This window comes from Ruditapes philippinarum, unplaced genomic scaffold (genome assembly GCF_026571515.1).
Source record: "Ruditapes philippinarum isolate M1 unplaced genomic scaffold, ASM2657151v2 ctg1344_1_1_1_1, whole genome shotgun sequence".
Lineage (NCBI taxonomy): Eukaryota > Metazoa > Mollusca > Bivalvia > Venerida > Veneridae > Ruditapes > Ruditapes philippinarum.
This window is the reverse complement of record NW_026852520.1, coordinates 23,887-42,779: the sequence shown is the minus strand read 5'-3', so window position 1 is coordinate 42,779 and position 18,893 is coordinate 23,887. Positions and strand designations below refer to the sequence as shown.

General features: G+C 33.4%; 3 protein-coding genes across 3 annotated transcripts in view; 1 reads left to right on the top strand and 2 right to left on the bottom strand.

Moving 5' to 3' along the window:
- The window catches only part of LOC132715634 (exportin-4-like), a 39,653-nt gene extending 33,454 nt beyond the window's left edge, over positions 1 to 6,199 (top strand). Inside the window, exons 21-24 of the mRNA XM_060698670.1 lie at positions 424 to 524; positions 1,243 to 1,373; positions 1,894 to 2,011; positions 2,544 to 6,199. Coding sequence (XP_060554653.1) covers positions 424 to 524; positions 1,243 to 1,373; positions 1,894 to 2,011; positions 2,544 to 2,834 — 641 coding nt within the window. The 3' untranslated portion in view covers positions 2,835 to 6,199. The remainder of the gene's footprint in view (positions 1 to 423; positions 525 to 1,242; positions 1,374 to 1,893; positions 2,012 to 2,543) is intronic.
- A 1,087-nt stretch (positions 6,200 to 7,286) lies between these two features.
- LOC132715642 (uncharacterized) lies at positions 7,287 to 11,637 on the bottom strand. Its single transcript, XM_060698682.1, has 7 exons — positions 11,294 to 11,637; positions 10,737 to 10,954; positions 9,771 to 9,889; positions 9,143 to 9,273; positions 8,536 to 8,737; positions 8,181 to 8,279; positions 7,287 to 7,627 (listed from the first exon to the last, which is right to left on the bottom strand). The coding sequence occupies exons 1-7, from the start codon at positions 11,596 to 11,598 to the stop codon at positions 7,466 to 7,468; spliced, it is 1,236 nt and encodes a 411-aa protein (XP_060554665.1). The 5' UTR covers positions 11,599 to 11,637; the 3' UTR covers positions 7,287 to 7,465.
- A 2,723-nt stretch (positions 11,638 to 14,360) lies between these two features.
- Positions 14,361 to 18,694, bottom strand: LOC132715623 (dehydrogenase/reductase SDR family member 6-like). The gene is made up of 8 exons (XM_060698659.1): positions 18,553 to 18,694; positions 17,971 to 18,046; positions 16,976 to 17,072; positions 16,417 to 16,525; positions 15,900 to 15,960; positions 15,350 to 15,463; positions 14,851 to 15,002; positions 14,361 to 14,577 (listed from the first exon to the last, which is right to left on the bottom strand). Exons 1-8 carry the CDS (start codon positions 18,622 to 18,624, stop codon positions 14,524 to 14,526), a joined length of 735 nt encoding a protein of 244 aa, XP_060554642.1. The 5' UTR covers positions 18,625 to 18,694; the 3' UTR covers positions 14,361 to 14,523.
- Between the last annotated feature and the right edge of the window lie 199 nt (positions 18,695 to 18,893).

Below are 18,893 nucleotides of genomic sequence, written 5' to 3'. Positions count from 1 at the left end.
TCACAAAATGCCATTAGATGTAATATGATTTTTTTTCCAAAAACATGGGTATGTGTTGCGAAAAATCTCTGTTTAAAAAGTAGTATTTGCCTTGTTTTTTTCTATAAATGGCTCCTAATATTTATCAAGTTTTGTTATTTTGTTATTATTCACTCCAAGTGGCAATAAAGACAGATCCATCCTGTATAAGACTACATTGTTTGCTGCTTGATTTCAGTATTTTAGTGTTGAAAACAGTAAAGCTGTCATATCAAAGTGGTGACCATCTGTGTTAATGACATTCTTGTCAATGTGAATTGTCATTACTTTAATTTCTGATGGCTATTAGTTAGTGATATTGTTTAATTGGTCATTAAAAGTTTGATGTTTATTTATTATTTTACTAGTATTGTATTTATTGTAGATACTGATTTATTATTTCAGATGAGAATAGCACAAGTGAGGACAGTTCTGTGACAGCTGTAAATGTTGTACTGTTTGGTCTTAACACCATTATACCCCTCATGACAGAGGACTTACTTAGGGTAAATATTTTTAAAAAAATGTCTTAATCAAAACTTAATCATTTTACATATTTGGCATTTACTTTTACCCCGCTGGAACTGATAGTGATTAGCCAGTTTACAATAAAGAGCCAGGCTGACAAGGCTCTCTATGTTGTTGGCTTACTAACTTTAGATTTTCATCTTGAAAATCCCCTAAATTGATAATAGACAGTTCCAAAAATGGAAGCTGGACTAGTCCATTTAAGAAATTCAGCAGGTTAAGGGTTAAATGACGAAATTGTGTCATGTTTGTTATGTAAGATACTTTTTTTTTTGCTTTTTATATATGATAAATGAGCTGGGTTTCTAATTATTGATTTTGTTGATTAAGATAATTTATATATGATTAAATCATTCATTAAAAATTATATTCAAGTTTAAGTTAGAGTATTATAGGTTTGGTTAGTTGAACATGTATACTTGTTTGGAATTGTGATGGCTGTAACTCTACACAAGTGTTTAAACTCTTCCATTTATTTAACTTTGAAAAAACATCATTCTATGTTTATCAACTGTATCCCATACAGAGCATGCCCTATGCCAGGGTACGTATTAAAGATAAGAAAAAAACTTATGTCACCTGCTGTACAGATTTTCTATTCATAATGATAAATTTTGCTTTTTCTTTCATTCTAGGATACTATTTATTTTTTCCAGATTCTAAATATTAATATATGAATGTTTGTTATTGTTACAGTTCCCCAATTTGTGCTCACAGTATTTCAAACTGATAACGTTTTTAACAGAAATACATCCGGATAGATTCACCACATTACCTGATGAGCTGTTTAAGACACTGATGGTCTCGTTGGAGCTTGGTCTAGTCTCGTATCCTTTGGATGTCCGGGACTGTCCCGGAAATCAAATATAAAGTTTATATAATAAAATTCTTTTTATTTTCTGCATACCCATTATAATTTTGAGATATGATTGCTGAATTTGTGTAATGGATGTTCCCTGCTTTGAGTGTGGTATAGCTCATTAAATCCCCACAAACAAAGTGTAGGGGGGTATATAAGAGTAAGCTCATCAGTCCTCCCGTCGGGCGGTCTGCATCATGGTTTTCGGACGATAACTAAAGTTTGGAATGAGGTATTGTAATCAAACTTAGTTTATAGCAAGCTTATATGAAGACCCCATGAATACCTTTAGTGATAACTCGAGTATGAATATAAAGTGATTTCAAAATGAAAGTAACAAAATTGAGCTACCAGCATTATAAAGCTTGAAAAGACTGAATAGATGTGCAGGCTGGCCTGACTCTGAAACTGACAGTAATTTTTACTTTCTGTATAGAATTATCTGTAATTTCTTGTGTTTGATATGTTATCCTTGACATAAGATATAGATATGGACCAGATATAAGCAAGCTGTGTTTAGATTGTATATACTCACTAGGGACACATGTTTTCCAGAACAATCTAGCTGGTACCTTAATACACAATACTCTAAAACATTTCCTCAAGGTAAGAATTGACAGATATTTTAGTTTGAAATTAACAGGAGACTTTTTAAGATTAGATGCAAAGTAAAATTAAATTGAGTTGTATTTATCGCGTCAGACTAGTAATCTATGGATTGTTAGCTGTGCAGGTTTACAACCCCATTAGGGGCAAGCCGTTTTTTCCTTGCGCAAGAAACTTTACACTTGTTGTTTAGTACTGGTTGGTTCCAGGAACGGATTAGAAAGTGTGTCTATACACAATCAAACTAAAAAAAATTTGTGTTAACCAATGTAGCTAGATATTCAAACATTTTGAAAGTTATCAACATGAAACTTGGAATACTTGTTTATCATGGCAAGGTCTCTTGTTAGACAAGGGGCATAATTCTGAAAGCTATATTTTTTGGTGTTATGCCCCTTTTCAATTTTAGAATTTTTGTCAAAATTGGTAGCACTTAACAGATGAGCATTACTTCATGATCAAAACAACTATAGAATTTTGTTGACTGTTTTCACATTATAAGTAAAGCATGATGATATGTGTGTGGTTTCAGATTGTATTCCGAATGTTGTTGTTGGAGAATTTCAACATGGATCTACTGGATACAGCAAGCTCCGCCTTATTCTGCCTCATCTGTTGTCATACTGAACAATACCAACAACTAGTGCACGAAATTCTCGATTCTCATATAGATCAGGCATACAAATCCCGCCTCCTGGAGGCGTTCAATAACTTAACTCCGCCTTCCCTGTCATTGACAGTCAGTAGACATAATAAATTGATGTTCATGGAGAACTTTAACAGCTTTTTGATCAATGTGCGAGGATTTTTGTGTGTGAAATGATGCTCGCTATTGTTAGACAAATTAAGTGCAGAAGATGTTCTACACAAAAGATGGAATTTGATGCAATACTAGTATATAATCAAATATGGCAATCATTTGAAGTAACTGAGACTTATTCCAAATGTTCAACGGTTATGAATAGTTCATTTATGTGCCATTAAGTCACAAATTCATTTTAGAAAAAAATTATATAAAATTACTATTAAACTATGTATATCATTTGATCAAAATATGTGAAAGAACAAGATATTTTAGGTGATTTTTGGAAGAAATATTGACAATTTGATACATAAAAGTTATTTTGTGAAGGCAATTAACTGGAATTAAATGAAAGTATTGATTCAAAAGATTGAAATAAAGGGTAATGATAATTTATTAAGACATTTTAATAACTGTTGAATGAAGTATTGGAAGTATTAACAGTACAGTATTACTAGTAGATGTGACAAGAAAACTGTATTGTGCTAATATTATTCTGGTATTTTCCCCTGCTGATTGTTTGTATATTCTTTTATTTTATTTTTGTCATCATCAGAAATCGAAAAGCTCAAAATGCCAAATTGTGATCAATGTAATTTTAGGTATATACCTTGCCATGACATTGAAGGTAGGGGTTGTATTTCTGGCAAGTGCTGGGGACTTATAACAGTCTATATATAGTTGTGTTTTCTTGCATATCAGACAGGATTATCTTCTGTTTACATCACTGCAGAAAAAACCCCTGTGTAAGACAAATGAGCCGTGTCACGACAAAACCAACATAGTGCGTTTACGACCAGCATGGATCCAGACCAGACTGCGCATTCGTGAAGTCTTATCAGGATCCATGCTGTTTGCTATCAGTTTATCTACTTGTAAAAGGGTTGGTAAGCGAACAGCATGGATTCTGATCAGACTGCGCGAATGCGCAGGCTGGTCTAGATTCATGCTGGTCGCAAACGCACTATGTTGGTTTTGTCATGACGCGGCTCAAATCTTGTGCTTTCAATGACATTCCAGCACCCTTGTTGTAAATTCATATGCTTCTATAAGAAAAAGTGCTAATTTAAAATATTAGTTTTCGTAATTTCTTTCCAAATTAGAATTAATATATTATATGCAAGAAAAATAATCAAATACCAGCTGTTGTTACAGACTGGAATATCTAGCTCTTGGATTACTGTTAAGCAGAAACGCAGCACGGCCTAGTTACTGCCCTAAACAGTTACCCTTGAGCTAGATAAGTCTGGCCGGCAGCTGGTGTCAGATCCTTATAATGTACAATCACCTGAGAGGGAGTAAATCTAATCTAATTCTTCAATGTATTTCATGCAAGCACCATGTGTTAGAAAAGATAAATGTTGTATTACCTGTAAAAAACTTGGAAGTTATGAGTTAATATTTGTGTTCACTTTAATCATTTGGTAAAAAAATATTAATGGTTAACACTGGGGAGTTCTACAGTTTGTAGTTTATTTGTCAAACAATCTTTAAAGGGACTCCACTGAGGTTTTTTGACATGACGGGACTGGAAATAATTTTTTGAGATTATTACTCCATTTGATGTAAATCTATACTAATAACTTATGTGCAAAATTTCAGATCATTAGCTCGCTCCGTTTTTCCAGAATAATTATTATTATAGGGAAAAATGACCAAAAATTGAAAAGCGTTTAAACGCTTTTCACTCAAATCGGACTGAGAATAGCACAAACATATGATTTTCAATGTATTTCTAGTATATTTCTTGGTTATATTTCATTTATATTTCTGTTTTAAGTGCCCATGTTTATCTATGTGAAAAATCAAAATTTTATGTTTTAAGGCTTATAAACCTCAGTGGAGTTCCTTTAACCCTGCTGGAACCAAAAGTGAATAACCTTTGCAACCAATATATAGAGTCAGATCAGCCTATACATCCGTGAAGTCTGACCACTTTACTGTTGATAAATGTACTGTTTGCTGACTAACTTCTTGATATACCAAAAATTGAAATGGAGAAGTTAAAAATGCAATATGGACATATCAAATTTAAGAAATTCAACAGGCCGAGGGTTAAAGTAGTGCTTGATACAACATTAATTAAGTTACTTGTTTACCAAGGTTGTGTTCTTTTGATTATTAGAAAAAAAAACAACAACAAAAAACCTTGATATCAGATTATTAGAGTAATTTTTGATTTTACAGAAATTTGAAAGTTGCATTTGCTGCATTTTTAACCAGGTTTTCCGAAGGAAAAAACTGGTTATTAGATTGAGGTATGTCGGCGGGCGGGCGTGCATAAACAATTTCTTCTGTGCGCAACTCCTACATTTCTCAATAGATTTTGACCAAACTTTCACAAAACCTTTGTCATCAAGTGCCCTGGCGCATATTGTCGGGGTTTTGTGATTGGATAATATTTGACCTAATTATGGCCCTTTGTTTTTTTTCTTTATACAGAATATATAGTGAACAATTTCTTCTGTGCGCAACTCCTCCTACATTTCTCAACGGATTTTGACCAAACTTTCACAGAAGCTTTGTAATTAAGTGCCCTTGCACATATTGTCAGTGTTTTGTGATTGAATAATATTTGACCTAATTATGACTTTTTGTTTTTTTTTCCTTATATAGAATATATAGTGAACAATTCTTCTGTGGGCAACTCCTCCTACATTTCTCAATGTATTTTGACCAAACTTTCACAGAAGCTTTGTTATCAAGTGCCCATTGCAAATATTGTCGAGGTTTTGTGATTGGATAATATTTGACCTAATTATAGCCCTTTGTTTTATTTCCTTATACAGAATATATAATGAACAATTTCTTCTGTGCTCAACTCCTACATTTCTCACAAATTTTTACCAAACTTTCACAGAAGCTTTGTCATCAAGTGCCCGGGCGCATAGTGTCGGGGTTTTGTGATTGGATAATATTTGACCTAATTATGGCCCTTTGTTTTTTCTTCCTTATATAGAATATATAGTGAACAATTTTTCTGTGCGCAACTCCTTCTACATTTCTCAATGTATTTTGACCAAACTTTCACAGAAGCTTTGTTATCAAGTGCCCATTGCGCATTTTGTCGGGGTTTTGTGATTGGATAATATTTGACCTAATTATAGCCCTTTGTTTTTTTTCCTTATACAGATTATATAATGAACAATTTCTTCTGTGCTCAACTCATACATTTCTCAACGGATTTTGTTCTAACTTTCACAGAAGCTTTGTCATCAAGTGCCCTGGCGCATAGTGTCGGGGTTTTAGTGATTGGATAATTTTTGACCTAATTATGGCCCTTTGTTTTTTTCCCTTATACAGAATATATAGTGAACACTTCTTCTGTGTGCAATTCCTCCAACATTATTCATGATTTACATTGCACATAGTTACATTGTTTGTTGCTTGTACAGTTGACTCTCGGTAACTCGAAATCCAAGGGACTGGGCATTTTACTTCGAGAGAAACGGAATTCGAGTAACGTGGAACTGCCGCCATTACGTTGACATTCGTACATGTATATACATGTGCCTGATTAAATGTGCAAAGAAGTAGGTTTGTTATTGTTGTTAGCGGCAATGCTGCAATATTTAACCGTTGAAATGACGGTAAATCACTTACAACTACAAATTATAAATGAAAAAAAATATATCATTCAAAATTTAATACATGTATATTAATAGTGAAACATATACACACAATTATATTTGATTTAATTGATCATCGGACGAAAACGAAAGTAGCAACTATCGTGAACCGGGAGTACAAATAAATGTATGCAAAATGACTTAACATTAATTATACAAATGTCATTTACGTTGGTAACACACATCAATACATAGGCTTTTTTTGACTAACACCCGTCAGACTGGCACGAGTCAACTTTCTTAAAGAAATGTAATCAAATTTTAATTTAGTTATCTAACTGTTAAAACCAATTAAGTGCTGAAACGGATTAAAGCCACTTATACGACGTGTTAATAATACATATGATGACCGGCAATTAAAAAATAATTACTATGAAACGTGTAAATCACGAGTGACAACATCACACCATGATGTTGCCGACCTTTGATCAGTCGGCTGATTTCACACTTCGACTAATTGAGATGAAAATATGTTGGACTTTAATTGACGGGACCAAATTTTCTTTTCGACTAAACAGGAGTCTCGGTAAGTCAAAATTTGACCTAAGCGGAGTTAAAATACAAAAATAAAGAAGGAAATTTGACGGGACTTTAGAAATTCTTCGACTTACGCGGAATTTTGAGTAAAGCGATTTTGACTTATTGAGAGTCAACTGTATTTGTATTTCAACTACAACATATTTATCTACAATGGTGATAATTGAAAACCTGGTTTCATGGCATTGCCATGTTTCTTGTTATTATATGATGATCAAGAAATCAAACTTTGTTTTAAGTTGATTTTATATTTCTATTACTAATTATTGTTCTCACAAAGTTTTCAAGTACTAGTATAACATTATTTATTGTATGAGGAATACTGAACTTACTAGTATTTTACTAGCTTGTTTTGTTTGTTGCTGTATGTTTTACCAATACACATTGCTTCCAAGTTTCTCTGTTCAAACCTCTTTATTTTGATATATTAAAAAGGCACAAATATGCAATTTTTATATTTAACGAATGTTTGTTGTTATTTTTTCCCTAGTTCTTCTTACAACCATATAATTCCACCCTCATACCAACGTAATTGGAGGATCCGTTTTTCTTGAAGTCTTTTACGTTAAATCGTACAAATCTTGCCAGGATAGGATCTGCTAGATTCTGTTCTACCACTGTAACAGTGTCCGTGTTACCTGTTAGATGCTGAAATACAAATTTTATATGAGTGACAGTGCATATTAATTATGCTCAGAACCGTTGTTACATATTAATTGGCTTCCAGAAGAGTACTGAGATATAGTGGTCCATGCAAGATGCAGGATTTTGTTTTATTATTCATTCCAGAAGAATCAGTTTAGAAAATTATTACATCAATTTTATTGGAACTTTTATTCCAACAGGTAAGACTTGGTTATTTTGGTTGGTACAGCTGGGAATCAAAGTAATGTTACCAGGATTTGTTATTAGTAAAATATGCACCTGTTCTTTGACAAATTATCTGAGAATCCAACCAGATAGTAAATTATGGTTATAAATACATATACTCGGAAGTGACCGTTGGCTTAAGTTAGATTGTATTTGAAAACATTCAAAAATAGAAATCTTTATCCAGAGAACGTAATAATTTTTTGAAGAAAAAATATGTAACAGAACTGCATTGTATCTTTTATAAATCTAAGTTCTGTGTAAAGATGTACTGTATTACTGATTGTGTTGTATATTGTAAATAATTGAAGGAAGTTTTGAATGTATTCACCTGTAAAGTACAGTCTTTCCTATACTCCTTCCAGTTACTACCGTCAGCAGAATATTGTAACGTGTAGTTGGTTACCATGACATCACAACAAGGTGCCCCCTGAAAAATACGTACATGTATCTCTAATTAGGTTAAAATAGGTATATGGTTACAGTCCATATCATGGTATTCTCATAATCAGGACAACAAATGAGTATGGGCAAAAAGGTCAACTTTTAATTGAAACACTAGTAGTTCTTGGAAAACCTGTTTAATGTAAATATCAGAGGAAAAGCTTTGCTGTTAGGGCGACTGTTACTTTAAACTAAACCTTGAAGTGTGTAGACGTTATCATTTATAACACATTTTGACATACCTGCGTTGCAACTTTAGTGATGTAATGTAAAGATCCAGTATCAATCTGTAGGAAGTCCTGACTGCTGGACCTCTCGGGCGTGTACCAGCCTTGACTGTTGTCTAGTCGAGCATGCTCTGGCCCGTACCCAGGTTGACTATCGCTAGCAGTGATTGAAGAGTCGGATATTGTACCACTTTTCATTCCAAGGGCATCCGAACATCTAAAACATAAGGGAAAACTTTGTATAAGATACCAATAAGAAAGTGATATTGATAAAAAGCTTCAGAATTTGACATTCTGATATCGCCAACTTTGCTTTTTCCAGAAAATTAAATCAAGAATGATTTTATGAAGCTTGCCCTTTGAATAAAACAACATACATTATATAATAATAAAAATGCCACACTGAAAATTAAAGTCGATCACCAAAGACGATGCAAGTATTGAATTATATATCAAAGATGCTATTTTTTATTCATTGATAGTTCATAGTAAATTGTTATATTTTTGTCGTGCTAAGACATGTGATAACCAAGGTTCAGGAACGGAAAATCACCTTATAACAGCACAAGTTGCAAAACCTCGCAGAACATTGAATTATAAGTATCAAAGTAATATAACTCACGTTGTTGGTGTTGGTACTGTGGGGACATTTAGTTTGGCCGCTTGTAGCTGATTTTGAAGGCTCACGATTAGATTGTCTTTGATGTGGTTGATTGATTCAGTTCGGGTCAGATTTGCCTTTAGTTGAACTACCTGTAACATTATTGTCACATATATGCATTTAATATTTGTTGACAGATAAAATCTCCAGTGGAGTCAATAGTTCTATTAACACATGGGTTGGTCGTCTGTCTTGTATGCGAGAGGTCTCGGGTCCTAGCCTAGACCCGGTCATAAAAATAATTTTGAAAATGGCACCATGAAAACGTGTATAATGTCAGTGCCTCGGTGGGCCAATATTTTCTATCACAAAATGTAAAGCAGACAAGAAGTTCTCTGCGACAAATTTCTCTATAATATTATAACTAAAAGAGTCAGAGGTTAACAGAGGGCGATCCGTCGGAAGCAATTTAACAACAATATTATAATTAAGAAACTCACTAAATTATTTTTTTTTCGGCTTAAAATCGATTTAAAAGGACAATAAAAATAAAATCTCGGAAACCAACAGATATATAAAAATATTTCAACTAAGAACATATACCGAATGCTTAGATTTATCCGTTTAATTATTAAACTTTAATACTAACCTGTGTTTGTAGAAATGATTCTAGGGTTCGAACATTTTCCAATGCCTTTTCTGCTGAGTTGAACGCATTCATGTAGTAAGTGAGGTTGTTTTTCAGTTGAATGATTTCTGTATCTTTATCTGCAATGAGAAGTTAAAGTACAAATGAACTTACTGTCGCTTCTTTACCATTTGTAGATAAGGTAATTACAATCAGACAGACCATATAAACAGTAAAAACCAGACTCTTTACATAGGCTTCTTTATTTCCCACACGGTATTCTTGAATTAGCGTTAGGAACCGGAAGCTCATGTCAAAATAATGAATTAAGTTTATTTCTCGAAATCAAGAACCCGATGTTCATAAGGTACCATGTTCATGAGGGGAGTAGGTTTTAATAGTTGATCATGAGCTTTAAAGAAAATGACCACAGGCTCTTTTGTCACACTAATATCCTGCAACAAGTTTGAAATAAAGATAAAAGTTACTCAAAACAGAGTGAATACGTTTTTGGACTTTAATATTGACTTGATGTAAGCTAAAGAAATTGAACGGATGTTGTTTGTGAACCACTTAAACAGTGTTAAAATAATGATATTTTGTACATTAAAGGGACTTCACCGAGGTATTTTTACTAGGCAGGACTGAAAATTATTTTTCAAGATAAATGTTTTGTTTGATGTAGGCCTAGGCAAACATCTTGAGTGCAAAATTTCAAAACGATCAAAATTAAAAAGCATTGCAACGCTTTTTACTCAAAACGGGACAAGGATGGAACCAAAATACGATTTTCAAATTTATTTTAGAACATTTTTCTGATTTCCTTTGCATATCTTTCTGTTTTAAGTACCTCAGCTGATCTATGTAAGAAATTAAACTTCTTAGGCTTTGGGACCTCAGTGGAGTTCCCATAAGAAAAAATGCCCATAAAGTGAAGTAAAACCTTAGAAAATCAGATCATCTGACTTGGCTATTCCATTGATTTACCTGCGCATGATGTGCTTCCAATTGAGCCGACAATTTGCATTGCCGTCATATTCTGTCCAAGTAATGCTTTAACTGTGGCCTGAAGATTAGCGATATCATTTCTGGCCGTGGTGAGGTCTAAAACTAATTTGTGAACGTCCTCGGACTGTAACATGTTCTGTTTATGAATATCATCGTTCAATTTATGAAGAACTTGGGACATATTTGCTAAATACTGCCTGAAAAAAAAAAAACCCAGATAGGTTTCAGACATTTTAAAACTTTATATATAGATCCACGGATTAAGGTCTTTGATAGATTAAACAAAATTCTTATAACTATTTTTGACATTCTGCCATTTGCTCCAATCTCAGATAGATGTGACGGGCATTTTAGATATGATATCTCTACTGTATAGGTAATAACATTTTGAATGTTAGTTTCTTATGAAAGTGGCCATTCTTTTAGAATTACGACAAACGTGTAAAACATAACCAACTAAAGCCCATTCGTTTTTCATGCCTATATTTCAGAACATTCATTCAAAACGATAAAATGAACCTAAAAATAGAACGTACCTATCATAACTGACGTCATTTTGTAATTTTCCGAGTGCAGCGTTCGTAACTGTCGTCTGTTGAGTGTGTTTAGATTCCAGCGCGTTCACTTGAGTCTGCAGCGGTAGAACTTGGCTGTCCGTTTGGTGTTTTAATATTTCAAGTTCAAGTTGCATAACGTGCGTGGCATTGTCCAACTTAGTCTGGTACATATCTTTGTAGTCGACAGCACACGCTAGGTTTGCCGTGCACTGTTGTAGTTCTGCGGGTGTTAAACTCCAAACCCCGGCGGCGGTGAAAATCAACAAAAGTAACACTCGAATCATAATTATTTGAATAGTAAAGTATCAAAACAAGGTTTTAATGAATCCTTTTTATATACAAAGAGGATGATTATCAGATATAAAAAAGTATCAGGTTGCTGAAACGTTGACAGTATCACGTCGCATAAGATGTTTAAAGTACTGTTACATTCGTGTTTCACAGGCTCTGTACTTAAAAGTCTTACAAATTACTTAGTGTATACATTCGGAATAATTTGGTTACCAGACAATGAAGTGAGATATTAACATAATATTGTGGTCATTCGAAAACTGTTATATTGGACCTATTGCAAGAAACGCACATATTTTTCTAAACGATCTTAAGAAACGAAATACCTCACGAAATGTGTTCATGTGTTTGGTTGGCAGTGCAAAAATATCCTTAAACATCTGTGGTACTGTAAATATAATATGCAATACTAAGGTTAAAGTGCAAGATGTAGATTTGACCACGTTGACCATAGTGACCACGGTATTTTAGAATTTATTTTCCCGCCCTGGTGATAACTTGTGCGGTGATATGTCATGTACAGATTTTAATGACAAATATTCTGAATACTTACTGTCCTGTCCATTAGCGCAAGAGATGTCATTATATAAGTAATAATTAGTTTGAACTTGTTGGTGTACTTTTAAGAATACATGTAGTTTGTGACCATGCTGTACTGATTTGAGATAAAAGAAAGCAAAAATGTCCTTAATGCAAATATACGGAGATTTAAATAAGACATTAAATCCGTAGCAAATCGGTCATATATACTATTAATCCATACAATTTATTGCTGATCCCATATAAATATAAACCGATGTATAACCTATATAACGCTTTTATTTTCTAATTTATATGTCATTGTACCATTTAGCCATAATTTGTTTAGCAAAAGTATACAATGCCGATTAATTTCTTTTCCTTTGTCTTTTGTCTATACCAACCAGCATTCTTTGAGAACAGAAAACTTATTGTTGTTATTTATAACTGACTGTCCATGACTAAAACAAGAAATTATATATCTTTAACAAAATTTGGTATTTTTAACATTAAAAGCTATCAAAATATCTTTAACTAAATTTGTTTTTTTTACCATTAAAAGCTATCACACTTGTATTGTCATTCCAGTGATATGTTTGAATGTATGCGTCTGTATATTTGTATTGGGTAATGATCATTTAACACAAATAAATAAAACAAGGAACATCGCAATGCGATGCAACCAGGTTTTCAGCAAAATATTTCACAGAAGCTTTGTCATGAAGGGGCATTTGTTTTTAATTGAACTTTTAGGAGGAATTATGGCTTTTTTAATATTCCTTAAACAAAAATGATTGAGAAATTTTATGTTGTCTATTCGCCTTTTTTCCCCAAATGTTTTAGAAAGGTAAACAGTACTTTATTTTTGCTTAATTTTTGCATTTTTGCGTCTCTTGTCATTTTCTTTTGTCAACAATATTGGCGTGTGGTGTTTTGTGCGATATCAAGAAAAGTATGTTCACAATTTTAAAAAAATACTTGAATGATGTCTTGGAAGAAACATGGGAATTTAGTGAGCGCCAGGGCACTTGATGACAAAGCTTCTGTGAAAGTTTGGTCAAAATCCATTGAGAAATGTAGGAGAAGTTGCGCACTGTAGAAATTGTTCACTATATATTCTGTATAAGGAAAAAATATACAAAGGGCCATAATTCGGTCAAATATTATCCAATCACAAAACCCCGACAATATGTGCCAGGCACTTGAAAACAAAGCTTCTAAGAAAGTTTGGTCAAAATCCGTTGAGAAATGTAGGAGGAGTTGAGCACAGAAGAAATTGTTCTCTATATATTCTGTATAAGGAAAAAATATACAAAGGGCCATAATTCGGTCAAATATTATCCAATCACAAAACCCCGACAATATGTGCCAGGCATTTGAAAACAAAGCTTATAAGAAAGTTGGTCAAAATCCGTTGAGAAATGTAGGAGGAGTTGAGCACAGAAGAAATTGTTCTCTATATATTCTGTATAAGGAAAAAATATACAAAGGGCCATAATTAGGTCAAATATATACCAATTGCAAAACCCTGGCAATATGTGCCAGGCACTTGATAACAAAGCTTCTGAGAAAGTTTGGTCAAAATCCGTTGAGAAATGTAGGAGGAGTTGCGCACAGAAGAAATTGTTCACTATATATTTTATATAAGGAAAAAAAACAAAGGGCCATAATTAGGTCAAATATTATCTAATCGCAAAACCCCGACAATATGCGCCAGGGCACTTGATGACAAAGCTTCTGTGAAAGTTTGGTCAAAATCCGTTGAGAAATGTAGGAGGAGTTGCGCACAGAAACTATATATTCTATATAAGGAAAAAAAACAAAGGGCCATAATTAGGTCAAATATATACCAATTGCAAAACCCTGGCAATATGTGTCAGGGCACTTGATGACAAAGCTTCTGAGAAAGTTTGGTCAAAATCCGTTGAGAAATGTAGGAGGAGTTGCGCACAGAAGAAATTGTTCACTATATATTTTATATAAGGAAAAAAAACAAAGGGCCATAATTAGGTCAAATATTATCTAATCGCAAAACCCCGACAATATGCGCCAGGGCACTTGATGACAAAGCTTCTGTGGAGGAGTTGCGCACAGAAGAAATTGTTTACGCCCGCCCGCCCGCCGACATACCTCAATCTAATAACCAGTTTTTTCCTTCGGAAAACCTGGTTAATAAATCATAGTAAAGTACATGATCCTTTTTGTTTGTATATTTTTTTATGTTCCCTTTCATTTTGGCATGTATTGACATTTAGAGAAACGTATTTTTTTCTAGAACATAGTTTGCTTGCATAACGTAGTCTTTATTATTGTAATTGTATGCTTATATACATGTACACATTCAACAATTATAAAGAAAACAAGACATATAAGAGATCTCGGCACAATTCAGTGAACATCTACAAACTCCAGCCACCGTCAATGACAAACTGTTGTCCCGTGATATACACAGACTGAAAAAAAAAACCAGATTAAATTACGAATACTTCTTACTAATTCAATTTATTCTCCTGTACACATTAACTTAATGATTGTAAGAGATAAACTTATTAAAATAGTGACTTAATTAACTTTAATTAAATAAATTGAGTTTCATGGCTGAGCCTGAGGAAAGATTGGACCAAAAGCATTTTTATACATCTCTCTGCAAGTGTATACAATTTTGTTGATACCCATTTGAATAAATCATGGCATCCCATGAAGACATAAAATTGGTCAAAAATTACCTCATCTGAAGCCAGGTACAAGATTAGATTAGCAACTTCATCTGCTGTACAGAAACGTCCTAGTTTTTGACGAGCATGAAAATCTTTTAACGCTTGCTCGGGATCTGACTGAGCTTCAATTCGGCCTCGTAAAGATGGCGTGTCTACAGTGCCTATCAAATGATACAAAATTTGTTACAAGTCTTATACAGGTTTCGTTATTTGCATTTACTTTCTAACCGAAATTTGTAAAGTACTTTATTTAAATCTAATGGTAGAAAGTGTCTGACTTTTTCTTCAGATCGATGGGTTAATAATTTGCCATGTCACAGCATCATTATACTAAAAAACAATGTTATTGTAAACATTACAGGTATGTTCTAAAATAGGTTTAGTTCTAATTTGATGTACAATTAATGCACACAAGTTTTGTAATGAAAACATTAATTACTACTTGTGGAAAAAGAGTAAAATAATCAATCATGTTTTTCCCCCAAATATATAGCTGATAATTGTATACCTGGGTTAATACAATTGACACGGATGTTGTTTGTAACAAAGTCAGCAGCAATAGCTTTTGTCAAACCAATCACAGCTGCCTTTGTTGCCCCATATACACAACGGTTAGGTGCTCCTATATACGAAAATCATAACGTTAATTCATGTATTCAAGAACAAAAATATAGTTAAATCTAATGACATTATATATACATTTACATAGAAAAACCAAAGATATATGTTGTCGGACTGAAACAAGGTCGGATAAGACAGAGAGTCGAAGAATCAGAGGGTTGCTTAGGCAGTCTCGACTGTATGCAATAAAATCTAATATGACTATTGTAATGTTTCACATAATTGTACAATCATAACTACAAACTCCATACAAAAAAATGTACTCATAATCTGTAAAATTCTTAACATACAAATATACCTCTAAAGTTGAATGTTTCAAACTTTTCTTGAGATTAATCATGTTTACTAGAACTGATATTTATTTTTCCAAAACGTTTTTTTATTAGCATAAAGTATTTTATGGTAAAATACGAGAATGGATTAAAAAGACAACTTGCCTTTAATGCTTGATGCAACAGACGACATATTAATTATGTTTCCATAATCTTGCTGGATCATCTATATTAGGTAAATAAATTGCACGTTAAAATCAACTGTCAGACATTTATTCATCCAACATCTTACAGTTACAAAATATATAATAGTGGTGTAAAGCTAACAGTGGTAAAGTCGGTATCAAAAAGTTGTTCTTTTATATTCAGACGTGGCACGGACAAGGTCATATGTTTAAAATTAAACATTTGACTTTTAGCTATGAAATGTATTCTAGAGTTTGTTTGTGTAAAACAATAAATCCTTTTTCTTGCTTAGCATCACCGATGCTTGGGGCGTGTTATGTTCGACTACATCTATTTGGCCATGTTAAGCATAATACTTCGCCTGTAAGTTCACCTTATACACAAATTATTCAGATGAAGCAAAGCGCACTTTTATTCCAACGTCACTATAATCTTGAAAACTTAATAATTGTCTGTATTTCTTATTGAGGACAAATGTTAAAATATATGAAGTTACCTTTGGTAAAAATGCTTTACACATTCTGTACATACTTTTTACATTCAGATCAAATGAGAAATCCCAATCTTTCTCTTCAGTATCCAGTATAGTTCCATGAAATACAAAACTGAAATTTAATGTTATATCCATAAAATATATATGAGCCGCGTCATGACAAAACCAACATAATGGGTTTGCAACCAGCATGGATCCAGACCAGCCTGCGCATCCGCGCAGTCTGATCAGGATCCATGCTGTTCGCTTACAAACCCTATTACAAGTACAGAAACTGATAGCGATTACGTTGCTTTTGTCGTGACGCGGCTCATATATGCATTTACATAATTACTTTGTGATTTAGAGAGATGAAATTTTGGACTCAGTCCTACATGCGCTATGAGGCATGCTTTTTGTTTCTTTCCAATCAGACAAACAATGTCGCAAATGACTCAGACAATGATGTTTTGCAAATTTTCCATTATATTATATAAAGCGTGAATAAATTGAACAGTCTGAGTTTTATCTATGCTGAGTATTATTTTAAGTTTTAGGGCCAAACATATTTAGAACTATTTACCCGGCGCAGTTGAAGAGAATGTCAATTCTCGGTATGGAAGCAGCAAATGATACAACAGCCGACGAGTTCATTACATCTAACACACGACATTCAGCTCCTAGTGTAGATAGAAAAATATCCACATTGTCTACAATTCTCTCACAACGTGAAACTCATTATGATATACATATATAACTACTAATATGACTAATTCGTTTCCTTTTATTGGTATATAGACATTTGTTCGCATGCTATATGCAGACAAATCTTCGACTCGAATTCACTTAATTCTAGTATACTAAACAAGCGTAAATGAAAAAAAAGCAAACATTTTTACTGACAACAATACTTATTCTAGGTATACGATAAATAGAATACTAGTACTTAGTATTACATTTAATTCGTGTAGCTTCAGTGCTGAATATATTGAACGAGTTGAATTATATAATACTTTGCGAGCCGTCCAATGAATTCAGTATTGAAACCTCCACTATTTACTTAACAGAGTCAAACGTTTAATGTAAGTTTGAAGAAACGTCAGAAGGGTAACTTGGTTAGACAGTTTACAAGTTGTAACTTTTGTATTCTTGAACACGATTTGGTGATTTAAAACGGTACAAGCAAGCCACAGACAGAGCTAGATATTTTCTTGTAAGGAAAAAATAAGACAAAAGTGGCAAATACTCTGTTTCCACATGCTTTCTGAATTTTTCACCACTGGTGGTATAAAATCCTGTATGTTATTAGAAATGTGACAAAGAAACATATGAGCCGCGTCACGACAAAACCAACATGATGGGTTTGCCACCAGCATGGATCCATACCAGCCTGCGCATCCGCGCAGTCTGATCAGGATCCATGCTGTTCGCTATCGGTTTCTCTACTTGTTTTAGGGTTTGTAAGCGAACAGCATGGATCCTAATCAGACTGCGCGGATGCCCAGGCTGGTCTGGATCCACGCTGGTCACAAACCCATTATGTTGGTTTTGTCGTGACGCGGCTCATATCTTGATTACCTAATTGTTCTAATTCTTTTAGTTTCTCCATGTTAATATCTGTTGCTATTACTTTTGCCCCCTCTTTTAGAAACGCCTGAAAATTGTAATTGGAAAGATACATTTTTGAACTCCCTTTAATTTGGATGATCACAACACTTCAAATAACATTAAATGCCTTTGAAGATAAATAATATGCTCTGTTGCATGTTTACCATTATACTAATTATTATAAACAAATCTTTTTATTTAAGACATACAGTAGTGATAATATATATTTCATACAAATAATGGTTTTAGATGCTTGTTACCTGAAGAAAGTAGCACTCAATTTGAAGTGATTTGTCACAAAAAAGTTTCAAAATGTAAACAAAGTAGTAATTTGACTTCCATACAAATACTAAATTGCCCAAAAAGCGACACATGAAAAAGGTGGTTCAGGTAATTGATCAATGAGTAACTTTTTAGAAACTATAAAGGTACATCGAAAATAAAAAGCTTTTGAGAAATAAAAATAAAAGCATTTCTGGGGCATAATGGTCCTTTTACAAATATAAATTATTACGAGTAGTAGTCTCATACTCGTCTTAACGAGACGCTTACCTCAGCTACAGCACGTCCGATACCCTGTGCCGCCGCCGTCAACACTGCTACCTTACCATCTAAACGACCCATTTTTTGTTATTTTCTGAAAATACCGTGTATTAGTCAACTTAGATGCTGCTAAGAAATCCCATCGGCAATGTTTCTGTAAATTTCCCCATGAAAAATGTATATATCATTTTGTCTTCATTCGCAAGTGCTTGTCTTATAGGAAGTTAAATTATATTAATGAAGCCGTGGATATGTAAATTTAAAATTTCATTTCAACATCTTAAAGACGAATAATCAAATATGTAAGGCAACTGGAATGAATGGTGGCAAGAGTTTCAAGAGTTTATTTC